The sequence below is a fragment of the Vitis riparia genome, chromosome 16, assembly GCF_004353265.1.
Source record: "Vitis riparia cultivar Riparia Gloire de Montpellier isolate 1030 chromosome 16, EGFV_Vit.rip_1.0, whole genome shotgun sequence".
Lineage (NCBI taxonomy): Eukaryota > Viridiplantae > Streptophyta > Magnoliopsida > Vitales > Vitaceae > Vitis > Vitis riparia.
Window position 1 is genome coordinate 4562530 of NC_048446.1, and position 21778 is coordinate 4584307.

A 21778-nucleotide genomic window follows, 5' to 3' on the forward strand; every position below is an offset into this window, starting at 1 on the left:
CTGAATGCCGAACTAAGAGCAAACAACGACTCTGAATGCCAAACTAAAAAAGTGGCTTTGAACGCTAAACTAAAAAGAGATGGTGGCTCTGAGCACTGGAAATGTGGCGACGAATGCTCGATCAAGATAGGATGATGGCTTTGAATGCTAAACCGTGAAGGGATAGTGGCTTTAAACGCCAAACTGGAGATGCGACTCTAAACGCCAAATTAAAAACATGGCTCTGAAAACCAAACTGAGAAGATATGGCGGCTCTGAATGCCAAACTGAGAACTGATATCCTTGAATGTCAAACTTAGAAGGACGACTCTGAACGTCGAAACTGAGAAACGGATGGCCCTAAACGTCGAGCTATAAGGAGATGGTGGCTTTGAACTCCAAAACTAAGGAAAATGACTCTGAACGTCATAACCGAGAAACAATGATGGCTCTGAACGCCATAACTAAGAACTAACATCTCTGAATGCCAAACTGAGAAAGATGACTCTGAACGTCGTAACTGAGAAAGAGTGGTGGCTCTGAATGCCAATTGGAAGAACTGACATCTTTGAATGTCAAATTGAGAATGACGACTCTGAATGTCGTAACAGAGAAGAGATGGTGGCTCTGAACGTCAAACTGGAGATGCGGCTCCAAACACCAAACTGAAGAAGATGAAGGCTCAGAATTCCAAATCGAAAACATGGCTCTGAATGCCGAACTCGAAAGAATGAAGGCTCTGAAAGCCAAACTAAAGATACTAAAAGCTCTGAACGCAAGAAATGTCAAACCTAGGATAGATGACCGAACCAAACACCAAAACTGAGAATGTGACTTTGAATGTCAAAATGAAAAGGCGACTCTGAACGTCAAATGGAAAAGATACATGATGGCTCTGAATGTCGAACTGAGGATAAATGACGACTCTGAACCCCAAACTGATGATGCAACTCTAAATGTCAAAATGAAAAAGCGACTCTGAACGTCAAACAGAAAAGAGATATGATGACTCCAAATGTCGAATTGAGGACAAATGACGGCTCTGAACGCCAAAATGAAAATGCGACTGTGAACGTAAAAAGGAAAAGAGACATGGTGTCTCTGAATGTCGAACTAAAGATAAATGATGAATCTGAATGTCAAATTAAAGATGTGGCTCTGAAGGCCAAAATGAAAATGAGACTCTGAATGTCAGACAAAAAAGAGACATGGTGGCTCCGAATGTCGAACTGAGGACAAATGACGGCTTTGAACGCCAAAACTGAGAATGCGGTTTTGAATGTCAAAATGAAAATGTGACTTTGAACGTCAAACGGAAAAGATACATGAGGGCTCTGAATGTCTAACTAAGGACAAATGACGAATTTGAACGCTGAAACCGATAATGCGGCTCTGAATGTCAAACGAAAAAGAGACATGATGGCTTTGAATGTTAAGCTGAAAATGCATTGGAATAATGAGAGGGAAATATTCCCTAATGAAGTGTGCTGCTACAACTCTCAATCCATTGGAAGGGTTTGAAAGAGACTCCATGCGTCTCAAAAGATGCTTCGCTGATGAGTCGGGATGGTCAAACCGACTATAAATATGGTCTCACAACCCATCTGACTGAATCACGAGACCTGATGATGTGTCACAATAAGTTAGACGCCTCTAACTCGACATGCTCTATTGGAAGAACTCATCGTCGTCTCAAAGGAATGATCCACTGGGGAGTCACATGAGAATAAGCCACTAGGGTAACTATCATAACCTCAACATAACAATATACTGAAGAGTCATGGATGGTGGGACAGTCAAAACTCGAAAGTCGTGATCATCTAGAGGCTCGTCTCGGTTAAAATCATTGAAATAGTGACACAGTAATGAAAATAAACATCCCTCAACAGAGTAATGAAGATCGTAATATATTTGCGAGAAAACAATCATCTCCACAGCTAAATGAGGGAAATATGCCCCAGTATAACAACTAGTGCATCCAATCTATCCTGATAACTCGAGAATAGCTCCATGGGATGTATAAGAAATCTAACATGTACTCCACTGAAACGATGATATGGGAGGCTATGCATCTGAGGTAACTCCACCTAAGAATCACGACAATATCAGAAAGCACGAGCCCAATTGAATGACTTAAGAAAGGCTCTACTAGAGAATTATGACAAAATGAAATCGGGTCATCATCCTGACGTACATCTCGCAACTGAGGATGATCATGCAAATCAATGAAGATCTACAAATCTCAACCGACATAGGAAATATGTCCCAGTATGGCATCGAATGCGTGATAGGTCAAAAAATCAGATGATATCAAATCATCCATCATTGAATGTGCAATCCTAGTCATCCATGTCTGTAATTGAATCGGACCCACAGATCAAAAGGCATACCCCATAATGAGGAGCATGATGACAACCAAATGCAAAAAAGTGTGAGCCTGATTGGATGACCCAAGAGAGGCTCTCTTAGGAGATCATGATAAGATGACAAACAGTTCATCATCACGACGTGAATCTCGTAAGTGAGGATAAGCATGCAACTCCATGAAGATCTATAAATCTCAATTGAAATGGAAATATACCCCAGTATGAAATCAAATGTAGAATAAGCTAAAAATCGGACAACATTAAATCATCCATCATCAAACGTGTGATCTCTGTCACCCAAATCCATAGCTGAATCAAACCCAAACATCAAGAAGACGTCTCCTGGAAGAAGAAGGATGATGATATCTAAATGTCGAAAAGTGTGAGCTTGACTGAATGACCAAAGAGGGACTCCACTGGGGGATCATGATAAGATAACAATAGACTATCAACTCGACATGCATCTCGTGAGTGGTGAAGATCATGTGACTCTATGAAGATCTGTAAATCTCAATTGAAAGGGAAATATGCCCCAGTATGGCATCAAATGTATGGTCGATCGGAAAATCGAACAACCTCAAATCATCCATCATCAAATGTGCGATCCCAGTCATCCATATCCACAATTGAATAAAGTCCAAACATCAAAGAGGAGTCTCCTAGAAGAAGAAGCATGATGATATCTAAATATCAACAAAATCTTAAATACCTGTCCAAGTAGGGGCTGTTGAAGACGACATCTAATCCTATGATCTCAGGGTGGTCTTAAGACACTAGACATAATGTAGGCTTGGGCGATAAGGTAATATAAATGAAGGGAAACTAGGCCCAAATACCCAATGATAAAAAACTCATGCCCTTATGTATAAAATGCAACATGTATAGAAAAGCTCGTGAGCCATGAACCTGAGGGTGCACAATGTGAATATAATATTAATAATGAGATGATGAAGCAAATCAAACTGATAATGAGATACGTAAGAATAATACAAAAGAAATATCAAACCTGGAATAGGTCAGTGTAAGAAAAGAACAAATGGGTGAAGTGAACGAGATGAATTACAAGCAATGACGGGGATGATAGCAAAACAAAGAATATATGAAGAAAAGTGATGATCAACTCAAGTCAAACATGGAGTGAAGTCACATCAATAATGAAGGTAATGATGGAAAAGACAATGACCCAAAGTCACTCATCTTACTCCAAAAAAAATATGACAAAGTGAATACAAAGAAAATAGGATCCTAGAAAGCTCAAATACGAATTCTTAACAACAAACATACTCAATAAAATGACCATCAGATATCAATATACACGCTCAATGATGGAGAATAGTATGCACATACACACATGTGCTTAATTTTTTTTTTTCTTATATTTTTTGTTTCATCAATTTTTTTTTCAATTTTTTTTTTTTTGTTTTACATATATACAAATACACATACCCTGAACATAAACAAATGAACCCCAAAAATGATATCAATAATGAATAGACACATTCCCAAGTGCTAAGGTAACAAAAAACTCTCTTTGACAAGATGACCTTCTCAAACTAAGGATCTCTAAATCAGTGTCTGTAGGATAGATAGTGGAAATGATGTGACTATCCCCCATGTAATGAACTGAAGAGGATCACCACTCACAGTGGAGAGAATATTAAGCAAAACAAGTAGTAGATAGAATAAAGAAGGAGAGATGAAGAACACAACTAATGAGATATGAAGGAATGTAGTAGTGCGATGGTAAGAAAAATAATGAGATAAAGATGTGCCATAGACCCAAGGCTCACAAAACTCCTAAATGAAGCATGCATACACTAAAGGGCCCTTATCCTGGTATAGAAGTGTCAGCAAGGTAAAAAGAAAGAAAGGTTATGATGCACATGCGAGGCTCAATGGGCTAGCAACGGTCTATATATCCAAAGGGTATAACAAGGTATATGGCTAACCGAAATGATGGCCACCCATCTTACGACCGTGATCTCAAACATAATACTTCTTCAGCTGATCTACATTAGTTGGCTTCGAGAATCGGTTTCCATCTAGACCCATCAACCATGTAGTGCCCTCTAGGGTCAGCTCCCTAATGAAATAAGGTCCGCTCCAATTGAGTCTGAACTTCCCTCTAGGACCTCTAATCAATCCCCTAATGACCCTCAAGATCATCCTAAGCTGTTGAACTGTCAGATACCCTCAACTGCCCGATACACTGCTCAATACGATCCATGCATTCGTGAGTCCTCAAGGACTGTGGTATGTACTACTGTTGGTGAGGCAATCTCATAATGACCATGTAATAGATAAGGTGGGGCCTGTGGCACTATCGGACCAAGTGGTGGTGATGGAGGTGGCAATGAATCATAAGGCGTCTCATCCTGAACTACAAGTTGTCTACTCTATTGATTGTCTATCTCCTGTCTAAGACTGGCCAAGGCCTCCTAAATAGAAGCCATGGCGGGCGTGAACTGATCAACTATGACAACCCGTTGATCCACGTCTGATCTCTCAGAAAAGCAAACTAAGCTCCCCTCTACTCTGACCCAAGGTGGTAAATCCATACTGAGAATGAAAAACCAATCCCAAAGAACATGAAACACGAGATATGGTATGCACAGGGAAAACATGGAAGAAATGCTAGTTTGAACTGGAATGAGCAAGACATCAAAGTGTAGAAGGATTGTTCGACTGTAACTCAAACTCATACTAATCTCGGTGCACTCTCAACTGGAGACTAAAAGAGGGAATATTGAATCCAAACTATGACCAGAGAGGCTCTGAAGGCCCTTAGATGCACCCACGTGTAGGAAAGGAGTCCTAATCGAAGGATCTACGACTCAACTTACAAGGTCAAGGTGGCTTTAAAAGGATAAGGGTGGACTTTAAAAGATCCTTAGCAGAAGCGATCATACCCTCCGACAGTATGCAACCCTCTACACACCTCCTAAGAGACGGGGCACTTCCATGTAAGGTGGTCATCACCTCCACACATGCACTACCTCAACATCCCAGGGGGTTTCCTATGGTGAAACCTCTCAAAACTCTTAACACTCAGTAGTCGATTAAAGTGCACAGTGAGTGGTGTGGGTGCATCCGAAAATCCTATGAAGTTAAAGTAGACAAAGAAACACACTGATCACACAAATATCCATGAAACCTAGCTTTGGGCTATACAGGTCTTCCAAGATCGGACTCCAATAAGAATCAATGTGTCGGCCTCCTTCAGAATGCTCCCAAACATCGATATTGCCCGTCGCTAGACCCTAGTCCTAACCGCTAGCTCAGTCGAAGAGCAAACAAAGTAACAAGTCTCATATCAAATAAGAGATTAAGTGAAACAAGGTCGACCGAGTCTAGGGAGTTGGAGGTAAGGGGATAGATGTGTGTCCCACATAGACAAGTAATACATGCATCACATAAAAGAATAGCAGTCATGCAAATAACAAGTATATCACTCATATTTACACACAAGCTAGGCAAAAATATGATAAGAAAAATAGGAATATAACAAGAATAGACAATATGTTGAGATAAACAAGATAATATACAACAAATAGAATCAATCATGCCAAGATGAATGAGATATACAAAAATGAGAATATACATGTACAAGAAAGTAAGATAATCATACAACAAGAAGAGTCACTATGCTAAAGTAGGTAAGAGAATCAATCGATGTAATCAACATGTCAACATCTCCCATGAACAATAATAACCAAACATGCATCACAGATAAACATATCAAAACTCTCAACACGTAATCAACACCCAATCATACAAAGACACGTAGAGAGGGGTATCAACTGATCAACTAATCAAACGCCACATTTCTCTCAACTTGAGTTCAAGTTTGACCCTCTAAAAAAAATCCCCAGTGGAGTCGCCATTTTGTGGATCCCACATTTTCACGAGCGTTCCCACTCGATAGCATGACTCGATTTTTTATTTATTTAGTGAAAATTTGATTTTTAGAAAGACTTGGAGTTGCCACTTATTTTAATTTTTTTTTTAAGGGAAAAACAAAATAAGAAAGAAAAACCCTAAGTGTGACTCTTGAAGGAAAAATAGGTCTGTGGAAAACCAAAGTCGGGTTCGGGGGTCAGGTTACTTATTGGGAAGGTACGGTGGTGAGCTATAGCACCCCTCTAAGCCCGTATACATATGACCTCTACTAAACGAATCAAGGGAATTATGGTAATTAATTAATTAATTATGGATACTAAGAAAAATAATCAATGTACAAGTCATGATGAAAATTAATATAGACAAAAATAATGATGAAATCTAATTATAAGAGTACATAAAATGAATAACAAGAGAATTGTGCAAAACTGATTTATTGAACTAAAAAATAAAAGGTATTAAAAAAATGGTTTTCAAGAAATTTCAAAGGATTTTATAAAAAATGATTTTGAATTAATGATTTCAATTTATTTATTTACAAAAAAAAAAAAAAAAACGTTTCAATTTGTTTTCAATTAATGATTTGATTCAATTTCATTTGTATTTAATTTTCAAAAAAAAATTATTTATACTTATTGTATCAAAAAAATTTATCACAAAATTTTAATTTGGCAACAAAAATTATTTTACTTGCTTTCTTTTTAGAAAATAATGAATTTTTACAATTATTTACAAAAGTATTTTGATTCATTTTCATTTAAAAAAAATGTGATTTTTACAAATTATTTAAAACGATATAACTTTATTTGCAAAAGAAATTTTAATTAAAAAGAAAAACAAATATTTAAAATCCTCTATTTCTAAAAAACACTTTTAATCCCATTTTAATTAAAGAAAAAGAATTCAAAAAAATATTTTTTTGGACAATTTTATTAAAAATTAATTTTTGGGACAACTTTATTTACAAAACAATTTTTGGACAATTTTATTAAAAACAAATTTTCAAATTATATCAAAAACAATTCTTTTGGATTTTTCTAAATGCATTTTTCTGAGTTTTTATAAATAAAAAAACTCTCTTATTAAAAAGAATATTTTATTAAAACATATTTACTGAATTCTTCTTCTTAATTAAACAAAATTTCTAATTTGTTCGATGTTCAATTCTGTACACACTCAATAAATATATATACAAACGAATATTTACAAAAACTAATAAAAATAAAATCAAATAAAAGTGGAAAATAAAATATGTACCCAAATAAACTTACAACAAGCTCCACGTGTCATCAATTCGTACTCAGTCAATAAGATTGCAGAATAAACCCATGCAAAAAAACAAGAATAGCACAAATGTAAATATCCAAAAATATGTAAAGTCCAAAATAATTATTCAAGTTTCAAATTAGTCCAATAAATTTCAGAAATAGGCCCAAATTAACGAATATAACCAAACAAAAAATATCTCACATGTCATAAGCCCTAATCTAAAATTTTCAAATTAATAGCCAAAATATAAGCCCAATTAATCAAACCCAAAACATAATAAATTAAAATAAATCTCATTAGGCCTAAATTTAATATCTCATCATTCCAGCCTAATTTAACATGCAAACCTAAATCCACAACCAAAATCAACCCAATTTAATATTCAAACCCACATCCAAAATATACTACAATATTACATCATGTCAAAATTAAATAATTCAAATGAATACAACTATATAAATTATCAACTAATTTAGCCCAAATTAACAAATTCCAAATTAATTCACCAACAATAGATTAGTCCAAATTTCATATTAATTCAACAATCCAAATTTCACAAACAACAATTACTGTTAAAATAAAAGAAAATAACAACAATAACAATAACCATAACAATAACAATATCAATAACAATAACAATATCAACAACAATAACAATAACAATATCAATAACAATAACAATAATAATAATAATAATAATAATAATAATAATAATAATAATAATAATAATAATAGAAAATGAGTGGGATGGGAAAGTGGGGGAATAGGAGAAAATGGGAGTCGCCAGCCAGTAGTGGCTCGCCGGCGTCATACCGCCAGCAGTGGGGATGGAGATTGCTAAAGAAAGAAAGTGGTGTGAAGAAGAAAATGAAGAGAAAAAAAGTAAATAAATAATAAATATTAAATATAAATAAATAAAATAAAAAAATGGGGTCGTGAGAATGAGAGTTTAGGGAGAGAAACAGAAAAAAAAAAAAGGAAGAGGAAAATAGGAGGCCGACCGGTCTTCTGGGAATGAGTGGCTATGTGTGGGAGGAAGGAGATGAAGAATGGAAAGGAAATGAGAAAAAAATCAACTGGTCGTTTCTTGGGAAAATGGGGAAGAAGAAAAAAATCAAATGGGGAGAAGAAGTGGGAGGTTCCTAGCCGTCCAGAATGGGTGTTATGGGAAGAAGAAAATAAAAAAATAAAAAGAAAAATGGGGTTGTGAGGAGGAGTGAAAAAAATGGAAGTGGGAATGGCGCCCGTCGTGTGTGTGAGAAGAAGTAAGGAGATGGGCCAGGGAAAAAAAATGAGGGGGAAGTGAAGAAGGATGGGGGGAGGGGGGGCCACGGTGTAGGAGTAACGGAGGAGAGATGAATGGAGAGCTGTTAGGGAAGAAAATGGGGGAAAACTTGGGGAGGAAAAAAAAGGGTGGCCGGCCAAAGAGAATTTGGGGGTAGAGAGAGAAGAGTGGGTGGGTGAGGATAGGTGGAGGAGAAAAGGAAGAGAAGAGAGAGGAAAAATAAAATAATAAAATAAAGAATAAATAAAATAAAAATATAATATAATATAATAATAATAATAATAACAAATAAAATGAATAAATAAAAAAATAAAATAAAGTAAAATAAAAAATAATTTACAAAATAATGAAAACTAAAAATTAAAGGGTGAGTGGGCCTAAAATAACACATGTAATCGAAATTTAAAATTAGGCTCAAAATTAATGTAAAATTAAAATTGGGATAAATTTTGGGGTTTACACTATAACATATGTTTTCTTACTTATTTTATCATTTAAAGTTTTTCTAATTATTTTATTAAATTTTAAATAATTTCTATCTCACCAATATTTTTATTAAAATATTCATTGATATTTTTATCAATATTTTTTTTTATATTTATAAAATTCATATATTGCTATATCTATATTTTTTGATAATTTCTGTATTTATTGATATTTTCATCCTTATATAATACAAAATAGAAGGAGTTAGATCTCTGCAGAACAAATCAAGAACAATACAAAAGGGTCTGGATATTGAGACAATTCATCTCATTATTCTTTGTAGTACAATACTTCAGTAGATTTCGCTTCATTTATCATTTAGTTCAGTTTTAATTTAAGTTTTTCTGTAAAATGAAATTTCAATAAAATAAGGAGTCTTTATGTCGCGTTACCGAGGGCCTCGTTTCAAAAAAATACGCCGTCTGGGGGCTTTACCGGGACTAACTAGTAAAAGGCCTAGAGCCGGAAGTGATCTTAGAAACCAATCGCGTTCCGGGAAAAGATCTCAATATCGTATTCGTCTAGAAGAAAAACAAAAATTGCGTTTTCATTATGGTCTTACAGAACGCCAATTACTTAACTATGTTCGTATCGCCGGAAAAGCCAAAGGGGCAACAGGTCGGGTTTTACTCCAATTACTTGAAATGCGTTTGGATAACATCCTTTTTCGATTGGGTATGGCTTCGACTATTCCTGGAGCCCGCCAATTAGTTAATCGTTGACATATTTGTGTTAAGCAATACGGGAAAGTACAAGACATCACATTAATTGAAAACATTGGTTTGTCATGCACGTGGCTCCAATGGTTCTCTTTTCACTAGCATATTAAATGTGAGTTGACCATCTCATTATTATATTAAGCAAACAACCTTGAATGAGTAAAATATCAAAATTTATGAAAATATCTATACTTAAATTTTAGGGAAATATACAAAATTTCGATAAAATTTTTAAAAACTTATATCCATAAAAAGTTTAAGAAATAATAAAAGTAATAATTTACATATTAAAGTTGTTTTACTAAAAAAAAAATTACATGAATACATTTGATAAAAAAAATGATTTATGTAATTATTATTTTGTTTTAAAATGTTTATAACTTATTTATTAGTTAAAATTTATATACATTTGTTTAATTATAAAATTACTCATTATAAAAGTAATTATGATGTTTTTATATCATGAGATAATTAAATTTAGTTGATTTATTAGAATTTTATTTTTATTGTAAATAAGTGGTAATGACCACATTGAATAAAGTATTGAAGTTCATTCTTAAACTTCCATTTGTTCATTTTAAAGATGACTAATGGGAGTTCAGAGGGTGAAAGCCTATAAAAGGCTTCTCATACCTTGTGTAAGGACCATTCCCCGAGTAAGAAAGTCATTTGACATTCTTTCACTCATTCTCTCCTTTATTTTTATTTATTTTTTTACAATTTATATTTTGTTAGTTTGTTTTTTGCTTTATAATACGTTATCAACATGAATTGCTCTGAATGTAATTGTTGTATTTTAAACTTGAAGTTGTTTGTGTAGAATAAATTTTAAATATTTTTATTACTATTGATTTTGTTCATTTAAAAAATGTTATATATTATTAGAAGCGATAATCAAATTATTTGGTTTTGATTATAATAAAAAATTATACTAATGTTATCAATTTATTGTAACTGATTCTAATAATATTATTTTATCATATCTCTAAAGTTCTTTGACAATGTTGAATCTCACAAAACTCAAATTTGTGGTCTTGATATTTAGGGAAAGAACTATATATCTTGGATCCTTGATGTTGAAATATATCTTGATGCAATGAATCTTGAAGCTATGATCAAAGAAGGAAATCAAGGATCTTTGTAGGATCACACAAAAACGCTAATTTTCCTTCACCATCATCTCCATGAAGATTTTAAAAATATCTTATAGTAAGGGATCCTTTTACTCTATGGAGTGATTTGAAGGAAAGATATGGCCACCAAAAAACTGTGATTCTCCTAAAAGCTCGATATGACTAGATGCACTTGAGGTTGTAAGATTTTAAAATTGTTAATGAATAAAACTCCACATTATTCAAAATCAACTCTCAATTAAGGCTATGTAGAGAGAGAAAAAAAATAAAATCATAGAACAAAACATGTTAAAAAAACTTTTACTACATTTCATGCTTCAAATGTGTTCCTATAGTAGCAATATCAAGAGCGTAGATTTATAAAATACTCTGAATTAATATCATGTCTTCTTGTTGCCAAAAAATATAATGAGCTTTTGATGAGAAATCACTTGTCTTGTCCAATTAGTTCTGAATGGTTCCTTGAAGTGAATGCAATATTGTCCTAAACTTGTGGACGTGGTCATGGACGAGGACAAGGATGGGGTCGTGGTCATGATCATGGAAGGCATCCTTGATGCTATGGTTCTCATGGTAGTTATTCCTCAAATTCTCACAAAAAGAAAGTCTCATTGCACCATTAGAAGTGGAGTAATACTAAGGCAAAACAATAAAATGAGAAGTTTATACAAAATAAACCTCCTAAAAACCATGGGAACAATTGTTATAGATGTGGTATGAAAGGGTATTGGGTGCGTACTTGTCGTATGCTTAAACATTTAACCGACCTTTACCAAGAATCAATAAAAGTAAAAGGAAAAGAGATATAGATGAACTTCACTGATCATGACAGATTGAACTGAACCTACTATGACATTGATTTCATTGGAAGTCCTAGTGAAAAAACTGACTATTTAATAAATGATGAAAATACTTGTGTTGATTGATGTTACTTTATGTATTAATTAATATATCATTATGTCTTATTTTACATCTTGTTATTACATTTATTATATCATTATTTACATTATGTCTTGTTTTTTTTCTCTAAATATTAGTTATATCTAAAATCCATGTGTTATTGGGTCTCACGATGAATGAGGATGATGAATGTCTTGTAGACTATGTGACCACGCACAATTCTTCTAGATAAAAGATACTTTCTCAAATTGACATTAATAAAAGCTAATGTAAGTACCATATCTAGAATTACAAACTTGGTTGAAGGCTTTGGAAGAGCAAATCTAATGCTAACACATGGTACTAGATCCCATATAAATGATGCTTTATATTCTAGAAAATCCAAAAGAAATTTTCTTGGTTTTAAAGATATTTGTAGAAATGGATATCATATTGAAATCATGAATGAAGGTAAAGTAGAAAATATTTACATCACTTCTATTATTTTTGGCAAAAAGCTTATGATGGGAAAACTCTTAGGTTTTTCCTTTGTGTTGTATCACACAACTATAAAGATTATTGAATCATATGTTGTTGTGAACCAGAAATTCAATGACCCAAAATTTTTTATTCTTTGGCAAAACATACTTGGTCAACTAGGGTCTTCAATGATGCATCAAAGAATAGAATACCCACATTGACATTCACTAAAAAACCAAAAGAGTCTTTTTCCTAATGAATACTCATGTGTTGCTTGCTCACAAGGGAAATTGATAGTTATACCATCTTTTACTAAAGTCATATCCAAGTCATTGATCTTTTTAGAAAGAATACATGGGGACATATGTGGGTTTATCTATCCACCATGTGGAATATTTCGTTATTTTATGATCTTAATAGATGTCTTTACTAGGTGGTCACATGTGTATTTCCTTTCTACACATAATATTGCCTTTGCTAGGCTCCTTGCACAAGTGATCAAATTACAAGCACAATTTCTAGACTATCGAATCAAGACAATACATCTTGATAATGCTGACGAATTTACTTCTCAAACATTCATTGACTATAGCATGTTAGTAGGGATAAATATTGAGCATCCTATTGCTCATACATGTACCCAAAATGGTTTAGTAGAATCCTTCATCAAACGTCTCAAATTAATAGCTCGACCATTACTAATGAAAACCAAATTACCTACTTTTACCTGGGGACATGCTATTATGCATGCTGCAACTTTAGTTTATATTTGACTTACAACTTACCATGAATACTCCATTTCACAACTCGTGCTTGGAAAACATCTAAATATCTCTTACTTATGAATCTTTGGTTGTCTAGTATAAGTACTGATTGCACCTACACAACACACTAAAATGGGTCCCCAATGTTAGGATTTATGTAGGTTTTGATTCTCCATCTATCATAAGATATCTCAAACCCTTGACAACAGATGTTTTTATAGCTCGCTTTGCAAATTATCATTTTAATGAGAGTGTTTTTCCGCCATTAGAGAGAGAAAAACCAATTCCAAATCAACGATGAGAAATTAATTGGAATATATTTACTATGTCATCTTGATCCTTTTACAAATCAATGTGAACTAGAAGTTCGAAGGATCATTCATTTGCAAAATCTTGCTAACCAATTACCAGATACATTCATTGATATAAAGAAAGTGACAAAGTCACATATCCTAGCTGGAAATACTCCAACACCAATTGATGTCCTTATAGGATAGTTAACAAATGAATTTAAGATACGTTTGAAGCGTGGTAGACCTGTTGGCCCAAATGATGTAACTCCTTAGAAGAGGAGAACACAAGGAAAACCTGGCACTCTAGAAGAGGCCATCAAAATGACTGATTAGTCTAAAATTGATAAATTTATAGCCTCAAAAAAGACACAAATGAAGAAGAAAACCCCTAAAGAGGCACATATTGAACAAGAAACCCCTGAAGAGGTACAAATTGAACAAACAACCCCTAAAGAGGCATAACAACTTGAAAATTGTGAGATCTCAATAAGTTATGTACACACAAGAGAAAAATGGGATTGAAATAATATTATTATTAACAATATTTTCACTTTCCAAGTGGCCTTTGATATCATAAGAAATGATGAAGATCCCAAACAATGAAATGTGGAAGAATGCCAACATAGAAATGATTGACCAAAATAGAAAGAAGTTATTCAGGTAGAGTTAAACTCACTAACAAAATGAGAAGTTTTTGGGCCTGTAGTCTAAATGCCTAAAGATGCAAAATTTGTTGGGTACAAATGGGTATTTGTATGAAAGCACAATGAGAATAATGAGATCATAAGATATAAAGTGCGATTAGTAGCACAAGATTTCTCATGGAGACCTGGTATTCACTACAAGGAAATATACTCTTCCATCATGGATGCAATGACATTTCATTTCTTAATTAGCTTGGTAGTCTCATAAGAACTGGATATGCGTCTCATGGATGCTACTACAACATATTTATATGGATTCATGGATAATGATGTATACATGAAAACCCTTGAAGGATTTAAATTGCCTGAAGAAAATAATACAAAGCCTTGTAGCATGAACTTAATCAAGTTACAGCGATCCTTGTATAGATTAAAGCAATCCTAACACATGTGGTACAATTGCCTTAGCGAATACTTGCTAAAAGAACCATCTATGAATAACTATATATGTCCATGTATTTTTATTTAGAATTCAGAAACCAGATTTGTAACTATTGCAATATATGTTGATGACTTAAAATCTTGTTGGGACTCCTAAAGATATCACAAGAACAATAAGTTATTTGAAAAATGAATTTGAGATGAAAGATCTTAGATTTTTTATTTTTTTTTTGTCTCAGCTTGCAAATTGAGCATTTTCCAAATGGAGTTTTAGTACATCAATCAACATACATTAAGAAAATTTTGGAGCATTTTTATATGGATAAAGTGCATCCTTTAAATTCTCAAACGGTTATCTGATCACTTGACGTAAAAAAAGACCGATTTCATCATTGCAAAAAAGATGAATAATTACTTGGTCTTGAAGTACCATATCTTAGTGTTATTGGTGCACTTATGTATCTCACCAATTGTACACCCTTAGAAATTGCTTTGTTTATCAATTTATTAGCACGATGCAGTTCTACTCCAACCCAAAGACATTGGAATGATATCAAGCATATATTGTGCTATCTTCGTGAAACTACAAATATGGGTATATTTTACTTAAAGGAATCAAAGCTACAATTGCTTGGATATGTAGATGCAGAATACCTTTCAAATCCACATAAAGTTAGGTCATAAATAAGGTATGTGTTTAATTGTAATGGTACTGCTATTTCATGGGGATCTATTAAACAAACAATGACATTCACATCATCAAATCATTTAGAATTATTTACAATTCATGAAGCAAGTCATGAATGTATATAGCTAAGATGTATGATCCAATATATTCGGGAATCATATGGACTCTCCTCCATCAAAGGCAACCTAATAATATTATTTGAAGATAATGTTGCATACATTGCACAGATAAAAGGGGGTTATATTAAAAGAGATAGAACTAAACACATTTCACCAAAATTCTTTTACACACATGAACTCCAAAAGATGTTCAACAAATATACTTAAGTGATAATCTAACATATTTATTCACAAAGTCATTACCAACTTCAACATTCAAGAAGTTACTATACAAGATTGAATGCGTCAACTCAAGGATATTGACATAAGGGGGAGTATGCTTATAAAAGAATGTTAGTGTATTGTACTATTTTTTCCTTTTGTCTAAGTTTTATTCCACTAGGTTTTACTCACAAGGTTTTTAATGAGACAGTCCTAATAGATTAAGAATAACTTAAAGTATAAAAATGTGGTACTTTTTTTTTTTTTTTTTTTCCTTTGATAGTTTTTCCCATAAAGTTTTTTACTAGCAAGGTTTTAATGAGGCATGCTCTTTTAATATGGTGGTCATCTAAGGGGGAGTGTTGTAAATAAGTGGTGAATGACCACATTGAAAGAAATAGGGATAACTGATTAAAAGGGATGAAATCATCCCCACTTTGGAAAATCAACCCTTCACCTTTTTTCTACCTAAAACATACTCATTTTGGACAAAAATACCCTCATCTTTTTTTTGGCAAAACTAACATTTTCTTTTAAAATATACATGTAAATAATTAAATTATTGGAGGGTATTACATCAAAAATGGGTTACTCTTCAAGTTCCAAAATGGGAGAGGATGGTTTTACAAATTTGGGATGTTTTCATCCTTTTTAATCATTTAATCCAAAGAAATATTGAAGTTCATTTATGAACTTCCATTTGCTAATCTTAAAGATGAGCAATGGGACTTCATATGGTGAAACCTATAAAAGACTTCTCATACCTTGGGTAAGGACTATTCTCCGAGTACGATAGTCATTTGATATTCTTTCTCTCATTCTTTTTTTCTCTCCTCTAAATCCTCTTTACAATTTGTATTTTGTTAGCTTGTTTTTCATTTCATAACAATCTTTATATTTTATTAGTTTCGAAAAAAGTTTTAAATGGCACAATCATATATATAGTATATAATTAATATATGTGACTTATAATATCCAAGGACAAGTTGCGTTGGTGGTTAGAGTTTGTGTTTTGCATACCCCCGGTCATAGGCTCAAGCCTAGCCAAGCGATTCTTTAATCCAAGTCATTCCGGTCACGATCAACCATACTATAATTTACCTCACATTTATTATAGAAAACACGTTCATATTTTAATTATTTTCAATTGTTTTTATTTATTTTTTAATGATTATTTTTAAAATAATAATATAAATATGGAGAATGATTAAAAATAAAATACCATATATAAAAGTTATTTTTAAATCATATTTTAGAACATAGAAAATAGATTAAAAATATTTCATGTTTCTAAATAAACTTTTGTTTTACAAAACATTAGAGAAAAATTTGCGAAAATTATTTTCAAAAACAGTTACCAAACAAAGTCTTAGACCATGTTTGGTAATTGTTTTCAGAAATAGTTCTATAAAGTAATTTTTAAAAAGTATTCTCTGATTTTTATTAAATAAATGTCTCTTTGATAACCTGCAATGCTTTTAGCCTTTTTTTCTATGTTTTTAAATATGTTTCAAAAATAAATTTTATATGTAGTATTTTTTATTTTTTATTTATTTTAAAGAACAAAAAATTGTGGTAAAAAACAATTACCAAAAACGGCTTAAATCTTTGCTTTTTCCCCATGAAGTCCAACTGTAGTGTAGTACAATGGAAGAATTAGCTCACGCTCCATTTCGTTACGAAGAAGTTATATAGTTTAAATTGGAACCATCTCTAGCTAGTGCATTGGTTTACATGTTAAAAAAATGTGAACGACCTCATAAATCAAGAGAAAATTTCACTTCAATCAATGAAAAAAATGTCATCTCTTGGAATATGATAACCTCAGGTTATGGAATGCATGGAGATGAGAAAATGTATTGGAATAGAAATCCCCAACACAGAGCAATCAAGTCATCGAAAAATCCACCAAGTTAGATTTTTATCTGGTGAAGCTCATTGTGACTGAACTGGATGACGACTTTTCCTTTGTGTATAATCAAGTGGAAATCAACCAAGAAACTAAGTTCATCAGGACTAAGTTTTTGCCATATAGGGTAAAACCACAGTGCAAAGTTCAAAGTATAACGAGTACATCTTACTGTTTGTCTACCCAAGATGGATTGAATGCCCAAGATATTTTTTTATTGTTTTCAGGTTTTCTTGTACAAGGCACATACCAGACAAACTCTGATAGATTTTCCTAACAATCCCGTCAAGTACTCAATACACATAATGGAAAAACAACCGAAACATAAGCACCAAAGTCACTGGCTTGGGTCCCATGGCGCATTTGGCTTCAATTATGGGACATCTGACTAGGACCTATTTCCCCACAAAGAATACACTTAATTTGAATGTTCTTCAAATTAATAATTGCAAGAAAATGACATCCTCTACCATGTTGACGGGATCCAACCAACCAAAAACTAAAAAAGTAATACACATAATGTATCCTCAGCTTAACCCCAATAACCTAAGGTTTGTGGATGGCAATAGACTTCATGCTCATAGTAATGGACACGGCCACTTGGGTACCCAACTCATTTCTATAAATTTCAGCTGCTTCTCAATGTTTTGTGATTGTGTGGGCAAAAAATGATGAGAAGCATGAGGGCAGTTCTGGTGGTTGCAGTCTTAGTATGCATTTTGGGGGAATATTCACTTGGCGAGCGCAGACATGAGCCCCACCGAGTGCAAAGAGGAGAGGAAACTCGCTGGTAACGCGTGCCGGCCAGTGCTCTATGGGCAAAACCCATCTGCAAACTGCTGCTAGCGTATTCGAGTTACCCATGTTGAGTGTATATGCCCCTACGTCTCTCCCAAGGTCGCTTCCATCGTTCGAGCCTATGGTCTTAACAAGCTCATTAAGAAAATTGAAGGGTGTGGAAGGGCAGTTCCTCACAATTTCAAGTGTGGGAGTAAGTTCTCTATGTCTTTTTTCATATTTTGGAGGCCATTGATGATAGATCATGACGGCTAATTTAATTGTTTTTGGTTAATTTGATTGTTGCTTTCTGCAGGTATCACTACTCCATGAGGAAGAAACCCTACTCGGTTTAATATGGATATAGTTTGAGTTACCATGTTTAAATACTGAGTGTCAGTCCTACTCTTGCCATGTTTGTGAGTCGAATATCTCCTTGTGCTTCTGTTGTGCTAGTATGACTTTACTATGGAAATTTTATCGGAAAGGAATGGCATGTTTCTTGTATTTTCTATGGGTGGATATATTATTAGTCTATTACCAAATAACTTTGACTTTTTAAAATCAAATTGATGGCTTATGCTATGGAAATTTTGAAGTATCTTTGAAAACTATTTTTGAGAATAGTTTTTCATTATTTAAAACATAAAAATAGAAAAATATATTTAACAACTAAAAAATTGTTTTCTAGTAAGAATAAAAAATAAGGTGTTTTCAAATAACATCTTTTAATTATTTTTAATTATTTTTACTTGTTTTTTGAGAACTGTTTTAAAAATAATTATACAAATATGTAAAATGATTAAAAAAAAACATTAGATATAAAAATTATTTTTAAAACATATTTAAAAATATTAAAAATAAGTTAAAAAAAAATTCAATTTCTAAACAGACTTTTGTTCTACAAAATATCAAAGAATGGTTGTCAAAAACTATTTTCAAAAACCATTTTTCATAAATACTTTAAAAAACAGTTACCAAACACGACCTTAACTTTTTAATTACTTATAATATTAAAATTTTAGTTTTTAATTAGATTGAGCTTTATTCCAAAAAAAAAAAAAAAAAAGTGGTATTTTTCTATCTTCTCTATGAAAGTTCCTTTTTCTTAAATCATAAGTTGTTTAGCAAAATTATTCAACTTCTATAAGTCTGTCATTGAACTTCAAAAAAAAGAAAGAAAAAAGAAAAAGAAAAAGGTGATTTATAAAAACCCAGGCTAAATAGTGCTTTAATATGCAAAATTAAGTTATAGTAATAAATTTAAAAAATAATATTAATATTATAAAAGTTTTATTAGCCCTAAGGAATTCGTGATAAAGTTTTATTCAACATGTGGAACTCAAGCTAACTTCCATATTAAGGTTTTTTCTAAGTTATAAACTTTTTTTATAAATAAAATTAATTAAATAGATATAAAAGTTTTTATTAAACTTAGAAAAAATTCTTGATTTATCAGAAGTCAATTGAAATAGTATACTATTTACATGCATGAAAAAAAAAAAATCAAAATATGGTGAAACTTTTGTCTTACCAAAAGCAAACTTAACATGGTCAGTAAGAAGATTGCTTTGATGGTACCTTAATTAATAGCTTTTGGTCTCAAAACTTGGGACTCTTCACTGTTGGGCCTAGATCACTGCTGGGTTTGATGAGTTCCTACTGGCGAGAGAATTGAGTTTTAGGACATTGGCAGAGGGCGTCAAGCTTTTTTGCCATGGTGCTTAAATCTTCATTTTTTCCCCATGAATTCCAAGTGTAGTGTAGAACCATTGAAGAAGCTCACATTCAATTTCTTAGTGAAGAAGTTATGATGATTATGCTGCTGCCATAGCCACTCACTACTCTCCCCTCTTATACTAATATTTTAATATAATGGATTTTCTTCTCTATCTATGATTTTTCCCATTTAGGGTTTTTCACCTAAATCTATGTGTTATTGTTTTATTTTATTTTATTATTACCTATTCTCTTGCCAAAACTACAGTGGCAAGTTCAAAGTATTACTAGTACATCTTACTGTTCGTCTAACCGAGATGGATTGAATGCCCAATATTTTTTATTGCTTTGAGGTTCTCTTGTGCAGGGTACATACCAGAAGAGCTCTGATAGATTTTCCTAATAATCTAGTCAAAGCACTCAATACACATAATGAAAAAATAAAGCGAAACGTAAGCATGATCGGTTCCGTCAGAAACCTCACCAAGCCACTGGCTTGGGTCCCATAGAGCATTTATCTTGAATTTTGAAACAGAATTAACCACGACCTAGCACATAGACATAAATTTTCCCACAAAGAATACACTTGGAATGTTCTTCAAAGTGATAATGGTAAGAAAATGGCATCCTCCACCATGTTGATGGGCTCCAACCAACCCAAAACTAAAAAAGCAATACACATATTGTAAGAAAATGCCATAGACTTTGTGCACAAAGGAATGGACACGGCCACTTGGGTACTCAACTCATTTCTATATATTTCAGCTGCTCCTCAGCAATGTTTTGAACTTGTGGGGAAAAAAAATGATGAGAAGCATAAGGGCGGTTCTGGTGCTGGTGGCTGCAGTCTTAGTATGCATTTGGGGGAATAATCACATGGCGAGCGCAGACACGAGTCCCAGCGAGTGCAAAGAGGAGAGGAACCTGCTGGTTAACGCTTGCAGGCCAGTGCTATACTGGCGCAGCCCATCTGCAGACTGCTGCCAGCGCGTTCGAGTGAGCCATGTTGAGTGTGTGTGCCCCTACGTCAGTACCAAGACCGCCGCCATCATTGGAGGCCTTGGTGTTCCATACGTGGTTAAGAAAATTGAAGGGTGTGGAAGGACAGTTCCTCGAAAATTCAAGTGTGGGAGTAAGTTAGCTTTGTTAATATTTTAATTGGAGGCCATTATTGATTAATTGACGATGATGGTTAATTAATGCACTTGTTTGATGTAATTGACTTGATTATTGGTTTCTGCAGGTATCACCACTCCATGAGGAAGACACCCTGCTCGCTTTGATATGAATATAGTTTGATCAGTTACCATGTTTAAGTACTGAGTGTTAGCTACTCTTGCCATGTTTGTGAGTCGAATATCTCCTTGTGCTCCTGTTGTGCTACTATGACTTTACTATGAATAAAACAAGAGTATATTACCAAATAACTTTACTTTGACTTTTTAAAATCAAATTTATGGCTTATGATATGGAAATTTTGGCTTTTAATGGCTTATGACATGGAAAGTTTAGTTTTTAATTAGATATCTTATAAGTTAAAATAAAAAAATTGACATTTTTCTACCTTCTATTATAATTTTCTTTCTTTTTTTTCTTTTTAGTCAAACATCTACAAAGCTTTTATTGAAATAAGAAAAGTGTATTTTCATACATTCATATGAAAAATCAAAAATCACAAAATAGGAACTTAAGTTTATAAAATACAAATTTCAAATTGTTATTTAAAT

General features: G+C 33.1%; 2 protein-coding genes and 1 long non-coding RNA gene across 3 annotated transcripts; all 3 read left to right on the plus strand.

The window, feature by feature from the left end:
• Positions 1-9665: 9665 nt before the first annotated feature.
• On the plus strand, positions 9666-10007 carry LOC117933164 (30S ribosomal protein S4, chloroplastic). Its single transcript, XM_034854557.1, has one exon. It carries the CDS (start codon positions 9666-9668, stop codon positions 10005-10007), a length of 342 nt encoding a protein of 113 aa, XP_034710448.1.
• An 8202-nt stretch (positions 10008-18209) lies between these two features.
• Positions 18210-18819, plus strand: LOC117934293. Its single transcript, XR_004654459.1, has 2 exons — positions 18210-18546; positions 18649-18819. It is a non-coding gene; the product is annotated as an uncharacterized LOC117934293 (long non-coding RNA).
• A 1821-nt stretch (positions 18820-20640) lies between these two features.
• On the plus strand, positions 20641-21457 carry LOC117934288. The gene is made up of 2 exons (XM_034855966.1): positions 20641-21183; positions 21295-21457. The coding sequence occupies exons 1-2, from the start codon at positions 20856-20858 to the stop codon at positions 21309-21311; spliced, it is 345 nt and encodes a 114-aa protein (XP_034711857.1). The 5' UTR covers positions 20641-20855; the 3' UTR covers positions 21312-21457.
• Positions 21458-21778: the final 321 nt, after the last annotated feature.

Coding starts and splice junctions, on each gene's coding strand:
- LOC117933164 (XM_034854557.1), top strand. CDS start 9,666: ATGTCGCGTTACCGAGGGCCTCGTTTCAAAAAAATACGCCGTCTGGGG.
- LOC117934288 (XM_034855966.1), top strand. CDS start 20,856: ATGATGAGAAGCATAAGGGCGGTTCTGGTGCTGGTGGCTGCAGTCTTA.